The sequence below is a fragment of the Cervus canadensis genome, chromosome 28, assembly GCF_019320065.1.
Source record: "Cervus canadensis isolate Bull #8, Minnesota chromosome 28, ASM1932006v1, whole genome shotgun sequence".
Classification (NCBI taxonomy): domain Eukaryota; kingdom Metazoa; phylum Chordata; class Mammalia; order Artiodactyla; family Cervidae; genus Cervus; species Cervus canadensis.
Window position 1 is genome coordinate 22,600,960 of NC_057413.1, and position 21,068 is coordinate 22,622,027.

A 21,068-nucleotide genomic window follows, 5' to 3' on the forward strand; every position below is an offset into this window, starting at 1 on the left:
CTGGAAGTTCATGGTTCACATCCTGGTGAAACCTGGCTCGGAGAATTTTTAGCATTACCTTGCTAGCCTGAGAGATGAGTGCAATTGTGCAGTAGTCTGAACATTCTTTGGCATTGCCTTTCTTTGGGATTGGAATGAAAACTGACCTTTTCCAGTCCTGTGACCACTGCTGAGTTTTCCACGTTTGCTAGCATACTGAGTGCAGCGCTTTCATGGCAATCTCTTTTAGGATTTGAAATAGCTCAACTGGAATTCCATCACCTCCACTAACTTTGTTCATAGTGATGCTTCCTCAGGCCCACTTGACTTCGCATTCCAGGGTGTCTGGCTCTAGGTGAGTGATCACACCTTCGTGTTTATCTGGGTCATGAAGATCTTTTTTGTATAGTTCTTCTGTGTATTCTTGCTACCTCTTCTTAATATCTTCTTCTTCGGTTAGGTCCATACCATTTCTGTCCTTTATTGTGCTCATCTTTGCATGAAATGTTCTCTTGGTATCCCTCATTTTCTTGATGAGATCTCTAGTCTTTCCCATTCTATTGTTTTCCTCTATTTCTTTGCATTGATCACTAAGGAAGGGTAGCAATTGCTTACATGTAAAAAAAAAAGACAAAATGACTAGGTTTACATATTTTTATATCTGAAGCTAAAAATTCCCTTATCTCATCAATACTTAATCTTCATAAAATCAAATGCTAAATATTCATCTAGCCAGTCTCCCAACTCAGGAATATTTTTTCAACAACCCTAGCCCCACCTCTGAAGCACAATCAAAGATAACTGGATCTGTTTCCCAGAAAGAGAGGGGCCTAACTTCCATTATTACAAGATTACAAATTGCCATGTCTACTAATTTTTGAGACGATTTTATCCATTTTGCTGTATAAAAGAGAGCGATTTCTCTCCTTGCTTTGCAATCCCTTTAGCAAAATTGCCTGTGATGTGCTTCACATTCTGGTTTAATGCTTATTCAGTCATAAAGCTTTTCTGTTTTCACTCCCTTTGTGCAGCGGTTTTTCTGAATTGGGAGGTATTACTTTTAGCTATATTCCCACATTTTCTGAGGATCTATTACTATTTTTGTGGCTTTCCATTGATGTCTTGAATAATTCTGACAGAAGTCTCTCAGTTCTTAAAAACAAAGAAACAAAAACCCCCACAGAAAAAAAATCCTTAAATATTCAGTACATAATTTAACGTTATCTTATATGTAGTGTTTTAGTATTTGTCTTTAGAAATCTATTATTATATTTATAGCCTGACTTCTTTTTGATATTACCTTCTCTAAACCTAGACCCCAAATTTTGAATAATGAAACCATTGGTATTATCTATTTAACACGTAAGGTTTGTTCTCTCATTTACATTTGTAATTAGGCATATACAACTGTGACAATTGTTCTGTTGTATGTATTGTGCAATATTTGAAAAAGGAGGACAAATAAAAACTAGAAACTATACATCCCTAAGTTAACCAGGTAAAATGTTATCGATGTAACATTTATACTTTTTAAGTTGGGTGGACCATACTTGCATGCATATAAAGGACACACTGCCAACAGATTTTGTTCCTCAGTATAAATACCTTCTCAATGGGAGGCAACAGTAGCAAATACTTGCAGCATATATCAAAGGGGAAATGTCAATATCCTCACTATTTATAATATCATACCTATATTGGGGATTCTATCCCACTCCATACTGATAATATTAATTACTATTACATTGACCAGACTGATGATTGCTGTTTTTCTTTACAGTTATCTCTAAGGCCCCTGCTACAAAATATTGAGCTTCCCTTGTGACTCAGCTGGGAAAGAATCTGCCTGCAATGTGGGAGATCACTGGGTTCGATCACTGGGTTCGATCACTGGGTTGGGAAGATCGCCCTGGGGAAGGAAAAGGCTACCCACTTCAGTATCCTGGCCTGGAGAATTCCACAGACTATAGTCTGTGGGGTCACAAAGAGTTGTACACAACTGAGTGACTTTCACTTTCACAAAATATAGATCTGAAATTGAGCTTTTCAGAAGATGCATCGAAAGAACTTTGACATGTAACTGTACCTGATACTGTCAAGCTCTACTACAGGATTTAAGATTTTCCAAGCCATATCAGAAGCAGGGTACTTAATCCAAAATCAACAAAGCAAAAATTAATCACAATGGACTGAATTACACTGGGCTGAATGAACTGATTTGATTATGACTAAAGGTCCTTTATTAAAACCTTCTTTTAAAAAAAAAAAACCCAAGACTTTTTATACTTTTGCTACCTTCTCCCTCAAATTTTAGAAAACTATTTAGGTAACTGAACTTTTGATAAACTGTCAGGAATACTAGCAATGCTTTTGAAAATATAAAATACACATTGCTAGGCCGTGTTACAAAACAATACAGAAGAGTGATTGGGTTTTGTTAAAACTCCTTTTTCATAGGAATGTGATTATTAACACAGGCTTAAAACTAAGCGTGAAAGTGTTAATTGCTCAGTCATGTCTGACTCTTTGTGACCCCATAGACAGTAACCTGCCAGGCTCCTCTGTCCATGGGATTTTCCAGGCAAGAATACTGGAGTGGGTAGCCATTCCCTTCTCCAGGGTATCTTCCTGACCCAGGAATTCAACCTGAATCTCCTGCGCATCCTCCATAAACAAGAAGGCCTTCATCCCTTTTCACAACTGTGTCGTATAAACAGACCAACTTGTTGGTCCAGTGGTCAAGAATCCACCTGTGCTCTAGAAATCCAAGAGCCGCAACTACTGAGCCCATGTGCAGCAACTACTGAAGGCCACGAGCCCTAGAACATGTGCTCCACAAGGAAGCAGCCCCAGCTCTCTGTAACTAGAGAAAGCCTACATGCAGTAACAAAGACTCAGCCCAGCCAGTAATAAATAAAAATAAATATTTTTTAAAAAGCAGGCCAAGTTGAACAAAAGATACAAATTTAAATATTCTATTATATACCTATCTAAGAGTCTGGTCATGTTTGATCAAATTCTTGATCTTGCCTTCCTAAACATTTTGAAATATGTATTTCTTATACTATTTGCAGAGCTGTAATTCTGCTGCAGAGAAACAAGTGAAACTTAAAAGATGCATTAAGTATTTTACATGATTCAGCTGTGCTCCATCTCCTTGAACCCTTAATTTAAGCCTTAAGTTACCCCATGTCTTTCTCCTTGTCTCAGGCTGTATGTTTAAATTTATTTTTAAAAAATCAGGCATCTCTAGCATTTTAATTTGATTTGAGTCTCTTTATGCCCTGGGAGAACTTGCCTCATAGTTTCATTGGAGGCTCCCAGGGCATCAGGGTAATTTCCTACAGGTCGGTGGGGGATCAAATGTGGAAACAGGGAAGACACTAAGGATATTAAAGCAAGTAACCTAGGAGAGAAGATAGTCCTTCCACCAAGGTGGGAGCACTGTGGTACTGAGAATTGATGTTTCCATATATATTTTGAAGGCAAAATCAGGAAGATTTCTTGAAGAATTGAATGGCGTAGAATGAAGTCATTATCAATTAAATCAGGGAGTGATTTAATGACAGATTAGGAGGAGGAAATACCAAAGATTCTATTTTGGGCATGTTAATTTTAGGATGTCAAACATCCATGTGAAGATAGCAATTAGGGGATAGGGGGAATTTCCTGGCAGTCGGGTAGTTAAAATTCAGCACTTTCACTGCTGAGGCCCTGGTCAGGGAACAAAGATACCACAAGTCATTTGGCCAAAAAAAAAAATAAGAGAGAAAAGAAAGAAAGTAATTGAGGTTATGTCTCTATGGAGTTTAGGAGAGAAGCCTGAGTTGGCAATATAAAGTTGGAAGTCATTGAGATACAGATGGTATTTAAAGTCTGAGCTTGGTAAGATCTTCAAGGGAGTGAATATAGAGCAAGAAGCAGTGAAAACTTAGGCCTGTATCCCCCAACATTAAGGGTCTGTGGAGAAGAGATGAACTAACAAAAGATACAGAGCCTCTGATAAAATGGAACCAAGTGAAAGAAGCATATCAAAGAGAAATTATAAGATCAATTATGTCAGTGTTTCCAATAGATTAAGTAAAATGAAGACTAATTATTGGCCATTGGATGTATCAATAGGAAAATGATTGATGATTTTATATTCGTTTACTTTCTGTCTTTTCCCTAGTAGAAAAAAAGTTGGGACTTTTCCCCCTCATACTATCACCAGTGCCAAGTACAATGTCTGAAATCTAGCAGTTATTCAATAATTAATAAATAAATGAATTAGTTAACTAATATTCCTGCTGCTATCGACAGAGAGTTCTTCTTACTGACTGTCCTACAGTGTACTGACTAGGGTAGAGTCCTGAGCAAGCAATGGAACTGTGTTAAGCAATACATGCTAGTTCTCAGGGCATTTAATCACAATATATTTTTTCTATTTGTTAAAGTTTTAAAGACTATGGTTTCTTTTTAAGGGTAGTTTTCCAGCATAGCTGGAAAGAAAAGCCAGGCTGTTTACCTAGGTTTCTGATGCCTCGATTCTATAACCACTGAACCTAGCAGATATTTATAGCAAGATCTTTCTATGCAACAAACTTTAATCCATTGACCACAAATAAAATAAACTCTTGAATTAGAACTCAATCCTCTCTTGGGAGAAAGGAAAGAACTTGAATTCCTGGACAAGACCTCTCTTTGCAACAAAGAAAGATTGATGCTCTGTCTCTTAATTTGGGTCTGAACCTTGGGGCTGAGAGTTCCACAACCTTTGATTTTATTCTCTTAAAGTTGAAACTGATGAAAAAATGATATTGAAAACCAAAATTTGCCCTTAGATTTGAAAAGGCCTGTGGAACCAGGAGAAATGAGAGGTGCTAATGAGTTGTATTTGAGAAGACACAATCCCACAGATTCTGATAACTGGTCTAGGGAAACATCAGTTATTAACATTTAAACAAACAACTTTCTCAGAGAAGTAATTCTTATGTGCCTCCACATAAGAGAGAGATCATGCCCACATGATGCCTGGGTTCCTTTTTGGCACTTAAATTCTATGCCATTCAAAAAAATGAGATGAGGTTGATAGAAAGGGAGAACATGGAGTAAGAGAAAGACAAAAATTACAGCAAACCTATCAGTTATGCTGTGATCATCCTCAGAAAGCTCAGGAAGGCTCCTCCTCCCCTTTATATACCACCCAGATTGTAAATACAAATGAATAGGATGATATCGTAGAAATAATCAAAGTGATCCTTATCACTCAATTGTATAAATGGAGAAGGCCCAGAAAAATATGTAACTTAACTCATTATCACAAGGGAATGGTGGTATAGGTTTAATCCCAAATCATCTGCTCCTAATGATTAGACTTCAAACTTTTCACCATCTTGCATCCCTTTAGTTGGTATCAATAGTAAAATCACAGTAAGTCGGAAAGAGAAAAACAAATATCGAGTATTAACTCATATATATGGAATCTAGAAAGATGGTACTGATGGACCTATTTGCAGGACAGCAATAGAGACACAGACCTAGAGAACAGACTTGTGGATACAGTGAGGGAAAGAGAGGGTGGGATGAATTGATTAGTGTTGAAACATATACATTACCATATATAAAATAGAAAACCAGTGGGAATTTGCTGTATGATGCAGGGAGCTCAACTGTGACAACCTAGAAATGTGGGAGGGGGGAGGGAAGTTCAAAAGAGAGGGGAACATATGTATACCTATGGCTGATTCATGTTTATATATGGCAGAAACCAACACAATATTGTAAAGTAATTATTCTCCAATTAAAACCAAATTGATAAAAAAAGAGTAAAGTCATAAAAGACATTTGCATCTCTCAAAATATTTATTTTCATCTTTTACATCTTGAATAGATTTTTTTTATGTCCAAAATATATGTTGGTCTGCTTAGTGATGCCAAATCAGACTTTTCACAAGATGAAAATAAGTACATTTTTCATGAACATGTTTACATTAGTGACCAAAAAATTAAGAAAATGTCTAAAACATTTGCACTGCATATGTGGACCAGAAATTTTGTGCTTTTGCTTTATCTGATCCATTACTGTAACTGTCCCTTCTCAATTCTTACCACCAGCGGTATTCATTTCACCAAATACATAAATTAACATCTGAAAGTGAAGTTGCTCAGTCGTGTCCGACTCTTTGTGACCCCATGAACTGTAGCCTACCAGGCTCCTCCCTCCATGGGATTCTCCAGGCAAGAGTACTGGAGTGGGTTGCCATTTCCTTTTCCAGGGGATCTTCCCAACTCAGGGATCTAACCGGGGTCTCCCGCATTCCAAGCAGACGCTTTAACCTCTGAGCCACCAGGGAAGCCTTAAATTAACACCTAATGAGGACCAATTATGAACCTCGCCTTTAAAAAAACCACCTTATTTTTTAAAATTCTTTTTAAACTCTTTAACTCACTTGATTATATGCGTATACTAATTTCAAGTGTTCTCCCAGATTTTCCTTGTAGTCCAGTGGTTAAGAATCCGCCTGTCAATGCAGGCAGCATGGGTTTGATCCCTGGTCCTGAAAGATTCCGCATGGCACGGGACAACCAAGCCCAAGTGCCACAACTACTAAGCATGTGCCCTAGAGCCCGCGAGCCACAACTATTGAGCCAAGATGCTGCGACTACTGAAGCTGCAACTACCAAGAGCCGGTGCCAGAGTCCATTATACCTTACTTCTTGTCAATGTACTGCATATCATCGAAATTTTCAAAGTACCCTCTCTTAATTGGACGGCTTAACTACAAGAATTTTGATTTTTAAAAAAAGCTACTTGGCATCAAAAACTTTTACGTTGACTAGCTACGTCGACTAGCTAGTTATGCAACTTTAGGCCCCCACCAACCCAGGATGTCAAGATAACGAGCTTGACGGGGCACGGGACAACCGCTGTACAAGGGTGGGGCTGGGAGAGCACGCACCCTGGGGCAGAAACAAGACGGGCTTTTAGACCAAAGTACTAAGCGTATGTTTGGAACTTGATGAAACTAGAATTACAGCTCCTTACAAGGAAAATTGGGAAGCCCTGAAAAGGGCCTTTTGTTATGTGAATGGAAAAAAAAAAAAAAAGAACACTCAGCCGCCGAAGCCGTAGAGGGTGCGTCCCTGGCGCTTGAGCGCGTAGACCACGTCCATGGCGGTGACAGTCTTGCGCTTGGCGTGCTCGGTGTAGGTGACCGCGTCCCGGATCACGTTCTCCAGGAACACCTTCAGCACCCCGCGAGTCTCTTCGTAGATGAGCCCAGAGATGCGCTTCACACCACCGCGACGAGCCAGGCGCCGAATGGCAGGCTTGGTAATGCCCTGGATGTTATCACGAAGGACTTTGCGGTGGCGCTTGGCGCCTCCCTTACCCAGACCCTTCCCGCCTTTGCCGCGACCAGACATATCGAAAACCTGAAGACCCAATAAAGCCTGATTTCCGAGCCTCGCGATGCACCTTTATACATCTGTAGGCGGACCGAACTGAGAACCTGAAGAAAGGAGGCGGCGGGAAGTCACGCCTTCAGTGGGGGAGGGGAATTGGACAAAAAAAGGCCTCTGTTCTTTTGTACTGTGGTAACTCTTCTGTTACTTTAAGACTTAGAAATGCTTTTGAATGCGAGCGAAAATACGAATGTTGTGGAAAATACAGAAAAGGAGAAGTAATAACTTGTTATCGCACCACACGCAGATCTCCGCTAGTAGCTAATTTGGTATTTTGGTGAACAGATAAAAGCGCAGACTCCAAGAAAATGTATGCTATTCTGTATATGGCCTTCTAAAACCTCTTTATACTGATATATTTAAATCAATTCCCCTTGAGCTTTTAATAACAAGTTATTAATGTCTGATTATTGCTTATGAATTTTCCATAGCACAGTTTTAAACAGTTCTCTACCAATTCCTTAATCAGCAAGATTTAATATAATTTTTTTGCTGCACTTGAAATACCACTTTAACATCATACTTGAAACTATGACTAAAATTCTGTTCTATGTATTACAGTTTCCAAATAATCTGTTACATTCAGAATTAATTTGGGGATAAATTATATTTTGTCTTTGATCAATTGTCCACCCAACAAGATTTATGGATTTATTGCCCAGTAAGAGTACCATCTTTAATGTAATTTCTGTAACATACTGGGAAAATTTGTCCTTCCTACTGTGTTTCCATTAGAATGCTTTCAACATTGCAAATTGTTTCAAGAAAAAAGAAAAGAAAACGCCTTTGGGCTTTTCAGAGGCACCAGGCTTTCCTGCCAACATAGAGAAGGTGCATTGTTTCAAAGAGAACTGAAGAGGTGAAGGAAATTTAAAGTTTTCCAATTCTTCACTCTTAAACTGGCACAAGAGAAAGGACTCAGGATTTTTTTCAAACTGCTCTTCAGCCATCTACTACCTTTAACCATGCTTATCATTTTACAGTTTTTTACCGAAGGTGGTGGAGCAGGGTGGGGTAAATTGCAAGGAGAGGGATCTAGAAGAAAACTGTCAAAAACTATGCTATCACATGACAAGTCAAGTCCTGTTAGTACTCTAGCTTAAAAGTACTGTACATCCCAACTATAAAGGTTGAGATTTTAATAATGCATGTGGTTCTGGGCCAGTTGCAGCTTGGAGAGCAAGCATTCAGACACACTGGTGGTGAAGTCGGCCTCCTTGTCATCTAATATCTAAAACTACTAGATCCGCCTCTTCAATTTCAAACGCAGTAAGTAGCTAAGTAGTGAAAAGTTGCAACCAGGAGAGCCATGAACTACACCGGGATTCATGACGTCCGGAGAAGAGAATGTCGGTCAGGGGTCTGAGACGAGGCTTGAACACTCGAAGCTTACCTGAAATAAAATTTTATTAACATATACAGGACTTCCCTGGTGACTCAGACGGTAAAGTGTCTGCCTACAATGCGGGAGACCCAGGTTCGATCCCTGGGTCAGGAAGATCTCCTGGAGAAGGAAAGGGCAACCCACTCCAGTGTTCTTGCCTAGGAAGTCCCATGGACGGTGGTGCCTGGCAGGCTAGAGTCCATGGGGTTGCAAAGGGTCAGACACGACTGAGCAACTTCACTTTCACTTTTTTCCCACAGGGATAAAGGAAGCTTCTGACATCAGAAGGGGGCATTAGAAAAGGACAGAGAGAGTGACCCCTTCGCTAGCTTTCAGCAAGCAGTTATATATCTGTTAAAGAATCACCTCAAAACTGAGAGTTGCATCAGGCCCCTCTCCCACAACAGGCATTTTGAAATAGCACTGGCCTAAAGTGAGTCATCCCCCGCCCCCGCCATAAAACAATTGACATGAAATTTAAAGAAAGGCAGCTTTCCAAGCAAATACATAGTTTCATTACCATAGCTTAAGAGAAAATTTCCTTGAGTAAGATAACAATGGTTTGTTGAACCTTTATCTGTTCAAGGTTTGAGTCTTAGGCTGAGCCGACTTGAAGACACGCAGATTCCCAGGCAAATACATCATTCATTAACACAGCTTAAAAAAAAAAGATTTCCATAAGAAAAACGCATTGGTTAGCTCAAGGTTTGAGAAAAGTTTAAGTTCAGGTGTCATCATGACAACACATAATTTTTTTTTCATTTATTTTTATTCGTTGGAGGCTAATTACTTTACAATATTGTAGTGGTTTTGCCATACACTGACATGAATCAGCCATGGATTTACATGTGTTCCCCATCCTGATCCCCCCTCCACCTCCTTCCCCATCGCATCCCTCTGGGTCTTCCCAGTGCACCAGCCCTGAGCATTTCTCTCATGCATCCATTCTGGGCTGGCGACCTGTTTCACACTTGATAGTATACTTGTTTCAATGCTATTCACTCTGAGCATCCCACCCTCGCCTTCTCCCACAGAGTTCAAAAGTCTGTTCTATACATCTGTGTCTCTTTTTCTGTCTTGCATATAGGGTTATCGTTACCGTCTTTTTAAATTTCATATATATGCGTTAGTATACTGTATTGGTCTTTATCTTTATGGCTTACTTCACTCTGTATAATGGGCTCGAGTTTCATCCATCTCATTAGAACTGATTCAAATGTATTCTTTTTAATGGCTGAGTAATATTCCATTGTAAATATGTACCATGGCTTCCTTATCCATTCGTCTGCTGATGGGCATCTAGGTTGCTTCCATGTCCTGGCTATTATAAACAGTGCTGGGATGAACAATGGGGTGCACGTGTCTCTTTAAGATCTGGTTTCCATGGTGTGTATGCCCAGGAGTGGGATTGCTGGGTCATATGGCAGTTCTATTTCCAGTTTTTTAAGGAATCTCCACACTGCTCTCCATAGCGGCTGTACTAGTTTGCATTCCCACCAACAGTGTAAGAGGGTTCCCTTTTCTCCACACCCTCTCCAGCATTTATTGCTTGTAGACTTTTGGATAGCAGCCATCCTGACTGGCGTGTAATGGTACCTCATTGTGGTTTTGATTTGCATTTCTCTGATAATGAGTACAACACAAAATTTAAAACCTTTAAATTTTGTATAGAGGTGGGGGGAGAGGGGGGCGGGGGAAGTCTGCCACTTGGAGTCTATTTCCTCCGCTTCGGGACCCCTAGCCTTCCTGTTACCTTCTGTAGCTTATTGGTTATGCGTCAAAGAACCAATTCTATGTTAGATCTTTGTCTTTGACTTGCTTCTCATTATTATAATCATACATAATGAGCTGCCTCAGAGGACCCTGGCCCTCGGCCTGTTAAATTGCTTATGTTCAGGTCACAGAATCTAAACAGCTCACTGACGGCTTTCTGAGTAGTATCCTTTGCCTAAACATTTTGTTTCTGAGGCTCATTGGCCTAGAGTGCGACGAGCAGCGAGTTTGGAGTCAGCAATGAACAAAACACAGATGCCGAATAGCTTAATTTTAAGACCTTAACTGTACGATCACAGAAAACCCCAGAAATGATTGCATTGCCCCGGCTGCTTACACTGCAATGGGTTATCTTAAAATACTTTTGCAAACAAAACTCAAAAGTGAAACTTAAGCCTTTCATTAGAGGAAATGTTTTTATATTGTATGAGCAAAACAAAAAATCCTCTCTACCAAGAAACTTATTTAATGCCAAACTTGCAAACTTAAGTAAACCATTCAAAAACAGCAGTGAACAGGCTCCTTTTATAGAAAAAGTATGTGGCTCTGAAAAGAGCCTTTGGGTGAAAAAATCTGATTACTATGCAGCCAGATGGCTCACTTGGAGCTGGTGTACTTGGTGACGGCCTTGGTGCCCTCGGACACCGCGTGTTTGGCCAGCTCCCCGGGCAGCAGCAGGCGCACGGCCGTCTGGATCTCCCTGGATGTGATGGTCGAACGCTTGTTGTAATGAGCCAAGCGCGACGCCTCGCCCGCGATGCGCTCGAAAATGTCGTTCACGAAGGAGTTCATGATGCCCATGGCCTTGGACGAGATGCCGGTGTCCGGGTGGACCTGCTTCAGCACCTTGTACACGTACACGGAGTAGCTCTCCTTGCGGCTGCGCTTGCGCTTCTTGCCGTCCTTCTTCTGCGCCTTGGTCACCGCCTTCTTGGAACCCTTTTTCGGGGCAGGAGCGGACTTCGCTGGCTCCGGCATAGTGAGATACTGCAGTCAAACAACCACTAAACAAGTGAAAGCCGAGAGGCACCTTTTTAAGGACAATGCTTTATGCAAATGAAGCTCAGTACAGGTTTCTGGTGATTGGTACGTCTTCTGTGTGACATCACAGCTCAGCTTCGCCCAATCAAGGTAAGCATCCTGCATAGTCGCATTTCGATTGGTCTAAACAAAAGTAAAACGGTAGCCAATCGTACCGCTTTCTTTTCGCGCCCAGCCGGGGTTATAAAGTTTCCGTTGCTGTATTCGCTGAAGTCATTCTCGACGGTGACCGTTGATCCTGAGTCATGTCTGGACGTGGCAAACAAGGCGGCAAAGCTCGCGCCAAAGCCAAGACTCGCTCTTCGCGGGCCGGTCTCCAGTTCCCCGTGGGCCGAGTGCACCGTCTTCTTCGGAAAGGTAACTACGCCGAGCGGGTCGGGGCCGGGGCCCCGGTGTACCTGGCGGCGGTGCTAGAGTACCTGACGGCCGAGATCCTGGAGCTGGCGGGCAACGCGGCCCGGGATAACAAGAAAACGCGCATCATCCCGCGCCACCTGCAGCTGGCCATCCGCAACGACGAGGAGCTCAACAAGCTGCTGGGCAAAGTCACCATCGCTCAGGGCGGTGTCCTGCCCAACATCCAAGCGGTGCTGCTGCCTAAGAAGACTGAGAGCCACCACAAGGCCAAAGGCAAATAGAAGTCTGCGTTACTTTGCAGCAGTTCAAAAGTCTGAATCAAACCAAAGGCTCTTTTCAGAGCCACTTAAAAGTTTCTGGGAAGAACTGAGCACTAAGTTTTAAAGCTTACATCTTAGCTGATAGTTTACATGTATTATGCCACCCTTGAAACTTAACTTCTCTATAAGCATTGGCAGATACGAGGCTTTATTTACTCATTAAGGCTTTTTGGTTTTATGGTGTTTAGTAATTAAAGGCATTCCGTGTGTCAAGGGATCAAATCAAACCTGCATTTTAAGCCAAAGGCCATCATTGGCGGCGTTAGTTTTCTGAAAAAGGCCTGAAACGGGCCTTGGACTCCCAAACATGGAGGCCCTTTCTCGTTTTTCGCATGTAAGACTCGAGCCTTGACCTTCCTTGAGTTCCAAGTAGATTTGAACAGTTGCTAGGAGGAGCAGACTAGAAACCACCTGAGGCAAGATTGAAGGGATCAGAGAAGCTCATCAAGATTAGGACACCTGACCACCTGATACCCTGCATACACCCTAACCTTGTCAGAAACCACTCCCTTGAGAAGTATAAAACTCATCAAATCTTCCCAGGTTGGGACGGACGGTTTTTTGAGACAAGTTTACCTGGTGGCTCAGACGGTAGAGTCTGCCTACAGTGCGGGAGACTCGGGTTCAACCCCTGGATCCGGAAGATCTGGAGAAGGAAATGGCAACCCACTCCAGTATTCTTGCTTGGAAAATCCCATGGACGGAGCAGCCTGGTAGGCTATAGTTCGTGGGGTCGCAAAGAGTCGGACACGACTGAGCGACTTCACTTCACTTTGATAAAACAGCCCTCTGTCTCTCCTCTTGCCTGACAAAGGAGTAAAATTTTTCTATTTCACCCAAAACTGTCTCCGAGATTCAGTTCTGTACTGATGTACAGAGAAGCGGAGCTCTCGGCATCTCTAATTTCACGTCAGTGTACCTTGTTTTTTACATCGTTGAATAAGGAAATTTTAAATCTTCAGATCTTTTATCGGAAAAGTTAGCCTGAGGTACCTGGTAATTATACCCATTGGTTTATTATTGTGTTCTCAAGTATTTTTCTAGCTCCCTCGGACCCATCCACACAAATTGTGTCGATATGAGGTAATGGTCATACGCTTCAGGATAAAAATGCTAAATTCTACTGTTAAAATGCCATCTTCTTGGTCTTTTTATTGTGTTAAAAATCTTGACGGAATTAGATCATTTTCCACTTACTTTCAAGAAGAAAAAAGCTTGCCAGGTAACTTCTAGGCTCTGAGGGCAGGGAGATGATCAGAAAAATCAGATGTCAGGCAAGGAGCTTATCCTGTTTCTCCCAGGTAGCTCAGTGGGAAAGAATCCGCCTGCTAATGCCGGAGACGGGAGGGTTCGATCCCTGGCTGGGGAAGATCCCCTGGAGAAGGAAATGGCAGAGGTGCTTGGCAGACTACAGTGCATGGGGTCGCAAAGAGTCAGACACAACTTAGTGACTGAGCATCGCACATGCATGCAAGGAACCATTACAGATGCAAACTCATGGGATGTGTGGTAAATATATATTGGTGGTGATTTAGATTCTTTAAAAACGAATTACATTCCTAAAATAGAAAAATCAATTATGTTGCAAAGGAATTGTTTGAAGTTCATGCAAGGATGTGTTTATTAAGTAATAACTTGAATTCCTCACATGCAAATCAAATTGTTTTTACTGAAAAAAAATTTAAAATTCTTAAAATTTGTTCAGAGGAAAGTTGACAGGTGATGGTATAGAGCTGCATTCATTGTCTTAGTATGGTAAAAACCAGTATCCCGGGGCAATTGACATGTGGCTAGCCTGAAAAAGGAAGTGGTGGACATGTGTTATATGTGTACACTGTATTTTGAACTGTTAGTGCAAAATTTAAAAATATGAAATATCTAAAAATTATATTGATTACATGTTGAAATGAAATATCTAAAAATTATATTGATTACATGTTGAAATGAAAATTTTAGATATAGTGTTGAAATATTGTCAAATAATTTCTCGTGTTTTTTATTCTAATGTAGTTGCTAGCAAGTCTATATTTCTCATGTAGTGTGTATTTATTTCTTTTGTAAAGTGCTAATATAGAGCAATTTTACAGGAGAAATTGAAAAATAAAATTGAGGTCAGGGGCTTTGGGCAACAATCGAAAAGTTCGAGTCGGCATCACCGACTCGATAGACACGAGTTTCAGCAAGTTCCGGGAGTTGGTGATGGATAGGGAAACTGGGCATGCTGCAGTCCATGGGGTCGCGAAGAGTCGGACACGACCGAGTGAAGTAGCTGAACTAAGTCAGTCCGACTATCGATTGGACAGTCCTGGTCGCATTTTGTCCAATCAGCTTCTGTCTCGCTCTATAAATATTGGCTAGGTGGCGTTCTTTAAACCTGCTGATAGTATGGCTCGTACTAAGCAGACTGCTCGCAAGTCCACCGGCGGCAAGGCGCCGCGCAAGCAGCTGGCCACCAAGGCGGCCCGCAAGAGCGCGCCGGCCACCGGCGGCGTGAAGAAGCCGCACCGCTACCGGCCCGGCACGGTGGCTCTGCGCGAGATCCGCCGCTACCAGAAGTCCACCGAGCTGCTGATCCGCAAGCTGCCGTTCCAGCGGCTGGTGCGCGAGATCGCACAGGACTTCAAGACCGATCTTCGTTTCCAGAGCTCGGCCGTGATGGCGCTGCAGGAGGCGTGCGAGGCCTACCTGGTGGGGCTCTTCGAGGACACCAACCTGTGTGCCATCCACGCCAAGCGCGTCACCATCATGCCTAAGGACATCCAGCTTGCTCGCCGCATTCGCGGGGAGAGGGCGTGAGCCTGGACGTTACTCAACCCCAAAGGCTCTTAAGACGAGATCGGGCGCGTTCAGGGTGTTATCCAAAGGCTCTTTTCAGAGCCGCCCACATACACAATGAAAAAGGACTGTTACCTTGCTATCTACTCCTGGTTTTCCTTGTAGAAACTTGTTTTTTAGATTTTTTTTCTAACATTCTAGTTTTGCTCACCGATGTTATGCTGGTAGTGTTTGTGAGTGGCGTTGTGAAACGTAGGACCTATGATTACCATGTGGGATTTGGGGTGATGCCAACATTCCGCCCCTTGAGAGAAACATTGAGAGCCTTCCCAAGAATCAGCCTTTAAAAGAAAGGGAGACGTTTGGTTGGAAGTAGTTCCGCCCCCTCCTTCCCTCAGCCCCGGGCACGTGTAAGGCCAATTTTTAGAGTGTAATTTTTAGTTGTGTAAGCCAGGTCTTCTGGGTTCGGGAACAGATAAGAGGGACCCAGGACAGATGCCCTTTCTACTGGCTGGGTAGGGCACCCTCACTTGAATATATGCAGTTATTATACTTAAGTATTTAGTTATCATTATGTGAAGATTATTTTCAGGGGAAGTTAGTAGCCCTATTCCAGGTCTGGAAACTTTTTTCCTTCCACCTAAGCTTTTCCAGAATTTCATCATCCCATACTGTGTGTGTGCGTGCGTATTCAGTCGTTGCGACTCTGCGACCCCATGGACTATATACCCGTAATGGCTGACAAAAAAGGATACTCAGATACCAGACCATTTTCGTTCATGCTAACGGATAGATGATGATACCTTTAAGAATCACTGGGGGAGTAAGGATGATGATGATAAGTCTGGGACATACATTTTTAATTTCTCAGAGATCTATGAGTATGCTGCTGCTAAGTCGCTTCAGTCGTGTCCGACTCTGGGACTCCATAGATGGCAGCCCACCAGGCTCCCCCGTCCCTGGGATTCTCCAGGCAAGAACACTGGAGTGGGTTGCCATTTCCTTCTCCAATGCCTGAAAGTGAAACTTTTATCAAAGTGAAGTCCCTCAGTCGTGTCCGACTCTTCGAGACCCCATGGACTGCGGCCTACCAGGCTCCTCTGTCCATGGGATTTTCCAGACAAGAGTCCTGGAGTGGGTTGCTATTGCCTTATCCACTATAAGAAAGTTAAAAATAAAAGACTATGTCAGAAAGTAGATGGATATGCATGTCTGAACTTGAATTCAAGTCTGGGGTGGACATAAAGATTTAGAAGTCGGCCTACAATTCATGGGGTGGCAAAGAGTCGGACACGACTGTGACTAACATACAGGACATATAGAGGATTTAGAACCAAAGGAACGACCTAGAGATCCATCCCTCTGGCTCCTCTCTTGTGATCTCTGCTTTATTTTTGTCCAATAGCGAACTTTTTGTCATTTGCCTGCACGTACAAGCCTCGAGTCTGGTGACACTCGTTTTCTGCTGAAATCCCTATGCTTTCCTCTATCTCCCAATTTCCTTTAATCCCCAGACCAAGTGTTACTTCTGTTTCCTCTATGCTCCTTTTGTATTGTGCTTACTCCTCTTGCTACATTGTACTTTATTTCCTTTTATCTTCATTAGATTTTCATAAAACAGGCAGTGTCTCATTAACGTTTTATCAACGTATGGTACCTAAGTGTGGGGTGTTTGTTGAAAATAAGTGCGTTAACACTTGAGAGCAAGTGTCTTTGTGTCTGCAATCCTTGAAAAGGCCAAAATGGTAAATGGCATAAATGTTCCAAACATGTCTCATATTCTAGAATTAGAGGACTTTGCTAGGCCTGACTACCAGAATCTTGTACTTATTCTGAAAACGAACTTTGGCTTTTTCAGAAGAGTTCACTTTTTAAAATTAAGTTCCCATCATTAGTGTTCTTGCAACCAAAAGGATGCATCACCATCGTTGTTATAAACCAGATTGTATTGTCCAGTTGGTAATCTTTCCTGTACAGGCAAACGATACGAATACAAAAATTCACACCACATACTTAACTTCCTAATATGAACCATGGTTATAGAGAACCAAAACTAAACTTAGCCTAATACAAATGTCCTCTCGCTCACAACTGCCCCTAAATTCCAATTCTGAAATATAGACCAGGAGAACATACCCTACACAGCCACAGGCAGTAAGTTGCAAGTCTCAGAACCATAATAAACAGTGCTTAGTTTCAAGTGCAGTAAATTGTGTTACTCTTTTCTGATGATAGAAGTGGCTCTGAAAAGAGCCGTTTATTTGGTTGTTTCCAATCTTGGTTCTTTATTTGGCTTTGTGGTGGCTCTCGGTCTTCTTAGGCAGCAGCACCGCTTGGATGTTGGGCAGGACACCGCCCTGAGCGATGGTGACTTTGCCCAGCAGCTTGTTGAGCTCCTCGTCGTTGCGGATGGCCAGCTGCAGGTGGCGCGGGATGATGCGCGTCTTCTTGTTATCCCGGGCCGCGTTGCCCGCCAGCTCCAGGATCTCGGCCGTCAAGTACTCCAGCACCGCCGCCAGGTACACCGGGGCCCCGGCCCCGACCCGCTCGGCGTAGTTACCTTTCCGAAGAAGACGGTGCACTCGGCCCACGGGGAACTGGAGACCGGCCCGCGAAGAGCGAGTCTTGGCCTTGGCGCGAGCTTTGCCGCCTTGTTTGCCACGTCCAGACATGACTCAGGATCAACGGTCACCGTCGAGAATGACTTCAGCGAATACAGCAACGGAAACTTTATAACCCCGGCTGGGCGCGAAAAGAAAGCGGTACGATTGGCTACCGTTTTACTTTTGTTTAGACCAATCGAAATGCGACTATGCAGGATGCTTACCTTGATTGGGCGAAGCTGAGCTGTGATGTCACACAGAAGACGTACCAATCACCAGAAACCTGTACTGAGCTTCATTTGCATAAAGCATTGTCCTTAAAAAGGTGCCTCTCGGCTTTCACTTGTTTAGTGGTTGTTTGACTGCAGTATCTCACTATGCCGGAGCCAGCGAAGTCCGCTCCTGCCCCGAAAAAGGGTTCCAAGAAGGCGGTGACCAAGGCGCAGAAGAAGGACGGCAAGAAGCGCAAGCGCAGCCGCAAGGAGAGCTACTCCGTGTACGTGTACAAGGTGCTGAAGCAGGTCCACCCGGACACCGGCATCTCGTCCAAGGCCATGGGCATCATGAACTCCTTCGTGAACGACATTTTCGAGCGCATCGCGGGCGAGGCGTCGCGCTTGGCTCATTACAACAAGCGTTCGACCATCACATCCAGGGAGATCCAGACGGCCGTGCGCCTGCTGCTGCCCGGGGAGCTGGCCAAACACGCGGTGTCCGAGGGCACCAAGGCCGTCACCAAGTACACCAGCTCCAAGTAAACACCTTTATAGGCCGTGTTAAACCCCAACGGCTCTTTTCAGAGCCACCTAACATTTTCCAGAAAAGAGCTGGTGCGCTTTTCTTACCAGTGGGAGGGTGGTGCTATCCCTTGAGTGGCATTTTTGAAAATGTAGTTTTAACGAAAGTTTAAAATACCTGGGTGTTAAACAAGAAAGTTGAAGGTTGCCGAGAATTTGTTATGGAAACTAGGTTCATATAGTTCCTCACCTTATGTTTATACTGAATAGCCAGCCACACTACCTAAAAACTTCGAGGGCAACAGAATGCTGGAGAGTTCTAGGAAATCATGAAACTGATTTCCTAACATGGTTTCTCAGGAAGCGTCAGATTCAAATACTTGCAGTTTCGTAAGTTCTATTAATGTGTCTGGGAGCCTGCAAGCACTGAATGGAGGCCATTTGCATACCCGGGAACTCCAAATATTCATTGCATATCCCTTCTCTGCTCTAACAGATAACACAAAATGATCTGAATTGCTTTCTAACTCCTTAAAAAAGATACCCCTGAGACGAATTTTTACAAGTGGGAATGGCAATATAAATTGCAATGCAGTCAGCCACCGAAGCCATGGGTTGCTTCCCTGACCCTTGAGAGAACAACGTCCACAGCGGTGACCGTCTTGCCCTTAGCATGTTGGGTATAGGTTTTGGGGTCACGTTCCCTTTTTCTAGTAAGACTTTCAGCACCCCGCGGGTCTCTCTCTCTAACCGAGATCTAAAGATGCCTTGACCACCCCTGCGGGCCAGGCACCGGTTGGCGGGCATGGTGATGCCCTGAATGTTGGCACACAGGAATTTACTGTAGCTTACCGTAGTTTATAGTCCCTCCCCGCTTTGCCACGGCCTTGACATGTTGAGTACAGATAAGTCGAAGTTCTAAAGATAGAAATGTGGGGGTGGGGGTGGGGGAGATGTATTTTCAAGGCGGGGGCGGGAGCGGAAAGCCAGGCGTTTAGCTGAATTCTTCGGACCAAATTGAAAACTAGAGAAATTCGATGGGACAGATTCGCAGTTCTCGTTTCTCCCGCTTTCTTGTTTCAAACAAAGGCCGAGGAGGAGATACCAGCCGAGGCTGCTCCCGAAGTAGCAGAGTTCTCTTGGATAAATTGAGGCTGAAGGTATGGTACTCGCCGAAGGAAGAAAGGATCCTGTGGATTCACAAATGTATGGGGCACGAAAAGGAGATTGACCAGTGAACGTGGATCTCCAGTTGCTACTTGCCTAACTACAGATGTAGACACAAGATGTAGTGAAGCTTGCAGCCTGAATTGGATTAGGAACAGAAGGACTAACTTCTGGCCCCAGTTCCACCGCTTGCTATGTGACCATGGAGAAATTTAACCACTCTTGAGTTCCACTCTGTGGAAGGCACTGTTCCCAAACACACCATGTGCAATGTGGCATATTACAGTGTGCTAACAATGTATGCTAGATTGTGAGGACAGTTCTACGATGTAGGTAGTGTCATCATCTCCATCATCTCAAGGCAAAACAGAAGTAATTTACCAAAGGTCACACAAAATTTTAGGGTGAATGGGATTTAGGCAGCCAAGTCCATGCTCTTAGCAGTAGGATCCACTGCCTGTCTTAGGTCATAATCGCCACCTCTGAAAACAAAGTGACAGTAAAGCTCTGAAACAGGACTTTGTTTTTATCAGTCACTCCTACAGCATGACTATTCATGTATTCATAGTTATTGGGCATTAGCCATGTTTTTAGTGCTGTACTATATTCTTAGCCCAACTAGGCCACTTCTTGACTGTGTCTTGCCACAGGCTATGTAAGGTATGGATCACCAGACCTTTCCTCTGTAAAATGGAAGTAACTCGAAAATGCGATGATAAATTCAGAGGGAGTTTTAGTAGCTCTCGGTCACTCAATGTTCTTTTGTCCTTTTCTCTCCTCTACCTTTGCATATGTATCAGAATCACATGAGATAATAAATATGAAGACTTTAATAATAAAGCATTTTTTTTCTCCTGGAAAGCCGGTAAATCAGTGGGACTCTAGCCAATTTTCTATTATTAACCCCACACACACACACCACACACACACACACCCTGTTGCTTTAGAGTATTAACAAACTTTCAATAATGCTTTTTTCTTTTACCATGCTTTCCAGGTTCTAAAAGAAATCTCTGTAATAGTAAAACTGCTCAAAGTGATCAGTAAAAGTTAACTATTTCTATTCTGTCTTCTAATAATCTTCAATGAATAACAGCAAACAAGATTTTAAACATTTAAATGGGATTTAATGCCAAAGGGATTTTAAATGTTCTTGCTGCCACCAAAACCCAACTGTATTTCCTAAACCACCCTTTCATCCAGTGAACTAATAAATATTATTCAGCATCTACTATTCACTACAGGATAGTCATTGTATGCTGGGATAGGATTGGAAAATTCCAAATAAAGCTGTTTTTGAACTTAATTCTTAGTCACTGCTGGTGGCCTTGAAAACTGGGAGAACTTTCATACAGGAAAAGTGGGCAGTATCCAGCATATTTAAAAACACACATATCTCTACTCCCAGCAACCTCATCTCTAGGAATTTACCATTTTTGAAAATGTGAAAAATGGCATGTTAGAGTTTTCCAAGCAGCCCAGTTTG

The 21,068-nt window shown here is 42.8% G+C and overlaps 6 protein-coding genes across 6 annotated transcripts; 3 read left to right on the plus strand and 3 right to left on the minus strand.

The window, feature by feature from the left end:
* Positions 1–7,018: 7,018 nt before the first annotated feature.
* Positions 7,019–7,429, minus strand: LOC122430017 (histone H4). The gene has a single exon (XM_043450778.1). It carries the CDS (start codon positions 7,384–7,386, stop codon positions 7,075–7,077), a length of 312 nt encoding a protein of 103 aa, XP_043306713.1. The 5' UTR covers positions 7,387–7,429; the 3' UTR covers positions 7,019–7,074.
* A 3,690-nt stretch (positions 7,430–11,119) lies between these two features.
* Positions 11,120–11,597, minus strand: LOC122430015 (histone H2B type 1-C/E/F/G/I). Its single transcript, XM_043450776.1, has one exon. The coding sequence runs from the start codon at positions 11,558–11,560 to the stop codon at positions 11,180–11,182; it is 381 nt and encodes a 126-aa protein (XP_043306711.1). The 5' UTR covers positions 11,561–11,597; the 3' UTR covers positions 11,120–11,179.
* Positions 11,598–11,843: 246 nt separating this feature from the next.
* LOC122430006 (histone H2A type 1) lies at positions 11,844–12,332 on the plus strand. The gene has a single exon (XM_043450767.1). It carries the CDS (start codon positions 11,869–11,871, stop codon positions 12,259–12,261), a length of 393 nt encoding a protein of 130 aa, XP_043306702.1. The 5' UTR covers positions 11,844–11,868; the 3' UTR covers positions 12,262–12,332.
* Positions 12,333–14,660: 2,328 nt separating this feature from the next.
* LOC122430004 (histone H3.1) lies at positions 14,661–15,171 on the plus strand. Its single transcript, XM_043450765.1, has one exon. The coding sequence runs from the start codon at positions 14,686–14,688 to the stop codon at positions 15,094–15,096; it is 411 nt and encodes a 136-aa protein (XP_043306700.1). The 5' UTR covers positions 14,661–14,685; the 3' UTR covers positions 15,097–15,171.
* Positions 15,172–17,325: 2,154 nt separating this feature from the next.
* Positions 17,326–17,788, minus strand: LOC122430008 (histone H2A type 1-H). The gene has a single exon (XM_043450769.1). It carries the CDS (start codon positions 17,745–17,747, stop codon positions 17,361–17,363), a length of 387 nt encoding a protein of 128 aa, XP_043306704.1. The 5' UTR covers positions 17,748–17,788; the 3' UTR covers positions 17,326–17,360.
* A 232-nt stretch (positions 17,789–18,020) lies between these two features.
* LOC122430013 (histone H2B type 1-C/E/F/G/I) lies at positions 18,021–18,515 on the plus strand. The gene has a single exon (XM_043450774.1). The coding sequence runs from the start codon at positions 18,056–18,058 to the stop codon at positions 18,434–18,436; it is 381 nt and encodes a 126-aa protein (XP_043306709.1). The 5' UTR covers positions 18,021–18,055; the 3' UTR covers positions 18,437–18,515.
* Positions 18,516–21,068: the final 2,553 nt, after the last annotated feature.